This window comes from Coregonus lavaretus, assembly GCF_964263955.1.
Source record: "Coregonus lavaretus genome assembly, chromosome: 8".
In the NCBI taxonomy this organism is placed as follows: Eukaryota; Metazoa; Chordata; class Actinopteri; order Salmoniformes; family Salmonidae; genus Coregonus; species Coregonus lavaretus.
The window spans coordinates 7,199,259-7,205,800 of NC_139995.1; the positions used below are offsets into that span (position 1 = coordinate 7,199,259).

At 42.8% G+C, this 6,542-nt stretch overlaps 1 protein-coding gene across 1 annotated transcript; it reads left to right on the forward strand.

The window, feature by feature from the left end:
* Positions 1-201: 201 nt before the first annotated feature.
* On the forward strand, positions 202-2,781 carry LOC311134283 (protein kish-B-like). Its single transcript, XM_084167917.1, has 3 exons — positions 202-331; positions 1,000-1,131; positions 1,484-2,781. Exons 1-3 carry the CDS (start codon positions 322-324, stop codon positions 1,564-1,566), a joined length of 225 nt encoding a protein of 74 aa, XP_084024043.1. The 5' UTR covers positions 202-321; the 3' UTR covers positions 1,567-2,781.
* The last annotated feature ends 3,761 nt before the right edge of the window (positions 2,782-6,542 follow it).

Below are 6,542 nucleotides of genomic sequence, written 5' to 3' on the forward strand. Positions count from 1 at the left end.
TGATTTTGGTGTGAATTGTCCCTTTAATGTGGAGGAGACCAAAGATTATTTTTTTTAAAAGAAAATAAGAATACATTACTAACACAGTTTGTCAACAGAGTTTCTAAACCATCTTTGGTTTATCTTTGTTTCTCACAATATCTGAGTTCCATTGCTCTGTCCTGATAAACCCGGATATGTCATTTGTTTCCCATCCATTAGTTGTCGCTTGATTGGTCATTCTGGCTGCTGACTATCACAGGGAAGGAGGACAACATTTGACAACAACATGGATCATTGAAAATAACTGACACTTCAGCACAGTCTTGGACAACAGCAAACATGACAAATGGTAAGTTTGATGTGACGTGTGTTGTTTTATAAGTCATCTTGCAGGAGATGCACTGTTTTCAAAGTTAAGAAGCAGACGTTAGCGAGATACTGTAGCTTTAGCTAGCTAGCTATCCCTCTGTGATTCCATTACCTAGCATTGTGCCAGCTACTTTGCTAGCTAGCTACCATCTATTTCTGTAGACGTGGCTACAGACCGTACTGTAGCTAGCCAACATCATTTTGCTAACATTTTTATTGATGAACTGAAAAAGTGCATCATCAATTTGCAACCTAATACGTCCATCTGGTAACTAGTTAGCTACTTAGCAAGCTAGCTACCTATGTTGTGACATGTTTGGTGGGCAGTTTATAAATCATGTAGCTATTACTGGCTCCTACAGCCATCTATGGAACCCTGCTTTTGTAATTGATATTGACATAGCTAGCTATCTAGCTAGCTAATCACACAGGTATCAGGTGTAGCCTAGCTGCCAAACTGGTTGTTGTAGACCGCAAATAGTGATTGTGTGCTAGCTACAACAAGATACAATCTGTCAATCTATTGTTGTCAATAAAATATTCAACTATCCAAAGCAATGTTAGTTATTCTTCGAAAATTGAACGACCATCCATGTCATCTTAAAACCAAATTATGTGTTTTTTTCTCCCCTCTGCCCCTCCCCTCAGTGTACTCGTTGGATGGGGTTGTGGTGTTTGGGATTCTGTTCATCTGTACGTGTGCATACCTCAAGAAGGTGCCTCGTCTCAACAGCTGGCTACTCTCAGAGAAGAAGGGCGTGTGGGGGGTGTTCTATAAAGGTAAGCCATCAATCAATCAAGCCATAATGTCCATCTATGTAATAGAAGAATGGGACATAAATACTGGGTTTGTGTTACTAACTACAGCCAAAGAGCTATGCTACAGTTTCATCATAGTCTGAAGCAGAGAGGTCCACTTACTTACCCCTACTTCTGATCTACTGTCTTATTTCTCCCTTATTACCCCATTCTATTTCCCCCTGTCTTCCTCTGTCTGTCAATCTCTCCCCTCTCTGTATCCCTCCCCTCCCCTCCATCTCTATCTCCCTTGCTCCCCCATTCTCTCTCCCCCTTCTATCTTCCTTGGTCTCTTTCGCTCTCTCTTTCTCTCCCTCTCTCTTTCGTCTCTCAGCTGCAGTGATTGGGACCAGACTCCACCATGCTATGGCGATAACCTGTCTGTCGATGGCATTGTACCTGGTCTTCTTAAAGTGACAGCGTCAGGCTGGGATGGACCAGACTGGACTGGGATGGACTGAACCGGACTGGACCAGGACAGGCTTGGCTGGGCTTTGCAGAGCTGGATTGGGCTGTGCTGGGTTGCCACCCATGGACACTGTTTGGACAATGTGTGCCCAAGATGCCCACTTATTCAACCAGGACCTGTAAAGGATAAGGACAAGCCAATAGTGCCCCCCTTAGGTAAATAGGATCCCTGTCACTCATTGGACTCTTCTAAACATGACATCATCCATCCCTGCACGACACAACTGTCATCCAGTTTACCTTGAGTTTCCTGTACAGATCTTATAGAACAGTGTTTCTCAATCTATTCTTGAGGTGCACATTTTTGTTCTAGCTCAACACTAACACATCTGATTCTACTGTTCAATTGCTCAACCAGTCACCAAGCCATTGATTAGTTGAATCAGGTATGTTAGTGCTGGGCTGAAACAAAACTGTGGACCCCCTGGAATGGATTGGGGACCACTGTGATAGAGGAGATGTCAGCATGCTAAGTAGTGTCAGCATGCTCATGTGCTGATGTACTCAGCATGATCATGTGTTGAGTAGTGTCTTTATTTAATACTGTTGTTAATAATAAACCTAGTGTTGTTATCACCTAATTACCACTCTCAATGGTTTATTTTGGGTAAAGGACTGGTATAAAACAATAGCCTAATATTAATTTCTGCGTAAAGTCAGACTTCTGTTGTATATATTTAGGGGGAAAGTCATTATAATAGATTAGAAAAGGCTGTTTTCTGTAGAGCACTATAGAGAAGAGAATCACATGTATTGTTGTTAAGTCTAAATATCTCTTTGTTTATTCATATGAATTTTTTAAAGTTAAAATGGTTGTACATTGTCATGATTATTATCACTATCATTTTTCAACAACCAGGAATAACTCTGGGCCATAGTTAAAAGCTAGAAGGTCACATGGTCAGGGAAAACTCTTGGTCCTTGCCACATTTTCGAAGACAAAACTAATATAGGAAAAATGTCTTGGTGTCCAGCTTAAGTTCTTATTTTCTTTCAACCTCTGTTCATCCTTTTTTGCTCTGTATTTTATGTATGATTTCCCTGTTTGGAAAAACCAGTACAAACTTCTGCACCAGTGCTTTGTGACTAAACCGCCGTATATTGTGTGACAATAGCTCTTGTCGTCTCTGGGGAAAACCAAATAAAAATAACTCAAAACAACTTAAAACAGTGAAGTATGTTACATTTAGTGAAAGCTGCAATGAGAACCTCTGTCATGAAAATGTGCAATGTGTTACTCATGACAGGGCTCAATAACATGTACATTTTGGCATTGTCTTCATCTACGGTAAGTAGTAGACATGTATATTGTTGGAGAGTCTTACTTGGAGAAAGCAACCCTTAAAGCACTCGTGTACAGTGGCTTGCGAAAGTATTCACCCCCCTTGGAATTTTGTTGCCTTACAACCTGGAATTAAAATTGATTTTTGGGGGGTTTGTATCATTTGATTTACACAACATGCCTACCACTTTGAAGATGCTCAATATTTTTTTGGGGTGAAACAAACAAGAAATAAGACAAAAAAACAGAACTTGAGCGTGCATAACTATTCATAAACTATTATTTGAACAGTGAGAGACAGAATAACAACAAAATCCAGAAAAATGCATGTCAAAAATGTTATAAATTGATTTGCATTTTTATGGGGGAAATAAGTATTTGACCCCCTCTCAATCAGAAAGATTTCTGGCTCCCAGGTGTCTTATATACAGGTAACGAGCTGAGATTAGGAGCACACTCTTAAAGGGTGTGCTCCTAATCTCCGTTTGTTACCTGTATAAAAGACACCTGTCCACAGAAGCTATCAATCAATCAGATTCCAAACTCTCCACCATGGCCAAGACCAAAGAGCTCTCCAAGGATGTCAGGGACAAGATTGTAGACCTACACAAGGCTGGAATGGGCTACAAGACCATCGCCAAGCAGCTTGGTGAGAAGGTGACAACAGTTGGTGCGATTATTCGCAAATGGAAGAAACACAAAATAACTGTCAATCTCCCTCGGCCTGGGGCTCCATGCAAGATCTCACCTCGTGGAGTTGCAATGATCATGACAATGGTGAGGAATCAGCCCAGAACTACACGGGAGGATCTTGTCAATGATCTCAAGGCAGCTGGGACCATAGTCACCAAGAAAACAATTAGGTAACACACTACGCCGTGAAGGACTGAAATCCTGCAGCGCCCGCAAGGTCCCCCTGCTCAAGAAAGCACATATACAGGGCCGTCTGAAGTTTGCCAATGAACATCTGAATGATTCAGAGGAGAACTGGGTGAAAGTGTTGTGGTCAGATGAGACCAAAATCGAGCTCTTTGGCATCAACTCAACTCGCCGTGTTTGGAGGAGGAGGAATGCTGCCTATGACCTCAAGAACACCATCCCCACCGTCAAACATGGAGGTGGAAACATTATGCTTTGGGGGTGTTTTTCTGCTAAGGGGACAGGACAACTTCACCGCATCAAAGGGACGATGGACAGGGCCATGTACCGTCAAATCTTGGGTGAGAACCTCCTTCCCTCAGCCAGGGCATTGAAAATGGGTCATGGATGGGTATTCCAGCATGACAATGACCCAAAACACACAGCCAAGGCAACAAAGGAGTGGCTCAAGAAGAAGCACATTAAGGTCCTGGAGTGGCCTAGCCAGTCTCCAGACCTTAATCCCATAGAAAATCTGTGGAGGGAGCTGAAGGTTCGAGTTGCCAAACGTCAGCCTCAAAATCTTAATGACTTGGAGAAGATCTGCAAAGAGGAGTGGAACAAAATCCCTCCTGAGATGTGTGGAAACCTGGTGGCCAACTACAAGAAACGTCTGACCTCTGTGATTGCCAACAAGGGTTTTGCCACCAAGTACTAAGTCATGTTTTGCAGAGGGGTCAAATACTTATTTCCCTCATTAAAATGCAAATAAATTTATAACATTTTTGACATGCGTTTTTCTGGATTGTTTTATTGTTATTCTGTCTCTCACTGTTCAAATAAACCTACCATTAAAATGATAGACAGATCATGTCTTTGTCAGTGGGCAAACGTACAAAATCAGCAGGGGATCAAATACTTTTTTCCCTAACTGTAGGTGTTCCTCTTGTCCAGGTGGGAAAGGGCAGTGTGGAGTGCAATAGAGATTGCATCATCTGTGGATCTGTTGGGGCGGTATGCAAATTGGAGTGTGTCTAGGGTTTCTGGGATAATGATGTTGATGTGAGCCATGACCAGCCTTTCAAAGCACTTCCTGGCTACAGACATCAGTGCTACGGGTCGGTAGTCATTTAGGCAGGTTATCTTAGTGTCCTTGGGCACGGGGACTATGGTGGTTTGCTTGAAACATGTTGATATTACAGACTCAGTCAGGGACATGTTGAAAATGTAAGTGAAGACACTTGCCAGTTGGTCAGCACATGCTCGGAGTACACGTCCTGGTAATCCGTCTGGCCCTGCGGCCTTGTGAATGTTGACCTGCTTAAAAGTCTTACTCACATCGGCTACGGAGAGCGTGATCACATAGTCATCCGGAACAGCTGGTGATCTCATGCATGCTTCAGTGTTGCTTGCCTCAAAGCGAGCATAGAAGTGGTTTAGCTCGTCTGGAAGTCTTGTTTCACTGGGCAGCTCGCGGCTGTGCTTCCCTTTGTAGTCTGTAATAGTTTTCAAGCCCTGCCACATCCGATGAGCATCAGAGCCGGTGTAGTACGATTCAATCTTTGTCCTGTATTGACTCTTTGCCTGTTTGATGGTTCGTTGGAGGGCATAGCGGGATTTCTTATAAGCTTCCAGGTTAAAGTCCCGCTCCTTGAAAGCGGCAGCTCTAACCTTTAGCTCAGTGTGGATGTTGCCTGTAATCCATGGCTTCTGGTTGGGGTATGTACGTACGGTCACTGTGGGGACGACGTCATCGATGCACTTATTGATAAAGCCAGTGACTGATGTGGTGTACTCCTCAATGCTATCTGAAGAAACCCGGAACATGTTCCAGTCTGTGCTAGCAAAACAGTCCTGTAGCTTAGCATCTGCGTCATCTGACCACTTTTTTATTAACCGAGTCACTGGTGCTTCCTGCTTTAGTTTTTGATTATAAGCAGGAATCAGGAGGATAGAGTTATGGTCAGATTTGCCAAATGGATGGCGAGGGAGAGATGTGTATGCGTCTCTGTGTGTGGAGTAAAGGTGGTGGAGTTTTTTTTTCCTCTGGTTGCACATTTAACATGCTGGTAGAAATTAGGTAGAACGGACTTATAATTCACTGTATCACAATTCCAGTGGTTCAGAAGTTTACATACACTAAGTTGACTGTGCCTTTAAACAGCTTGCAAAATTCCAGAAATTGATGTCATGGCTTTAGAAGCTTCTGATAAGCTAATTGACATCATTTGAGTCAATTGGAGGTGTACCTGTGGATGTATTTCAAGGCCTACCTTCAAAATCATTGCCTCTTTGCTTGACATTATGGGAAAATCCAAAGAAATCAGCCAAGATCTCAGAAAAAAAATTGTAGACCTCCACAAGTCTGGTTCATCCTTGGGAGCAATTTCCAAACACCTGAAGGTACCATGTTCATCTGTACAAACAATAGTATGCAAGTATAAACACCATGGGACCATGCAGCCGTCATACCGCTCAGGAAGGAAACGCGTTCTGTCTCCTAGAGATTAACATACTTTGGTGCGAAAAGTACAAATCAATCCCAGAGCAACAGCAAAGGACCTTGTGAAGATGCTGGAGGAAACAGGTACAAAAGTATCTATATCCACAGTAAAACAAGTCCTATATCGACATAAACTGAAAGGCCGCTCAGCAAGGAAGACGCCACTACTCCAAAATCGCCATAAAAAAGCCAGACTATGGTTTGCAACTGCACATGGGGACAAAGATCGTACTTTTTGGAGAAATGTGCTCTGGTCTGATTAAACAAAAATAGAACTGTTTG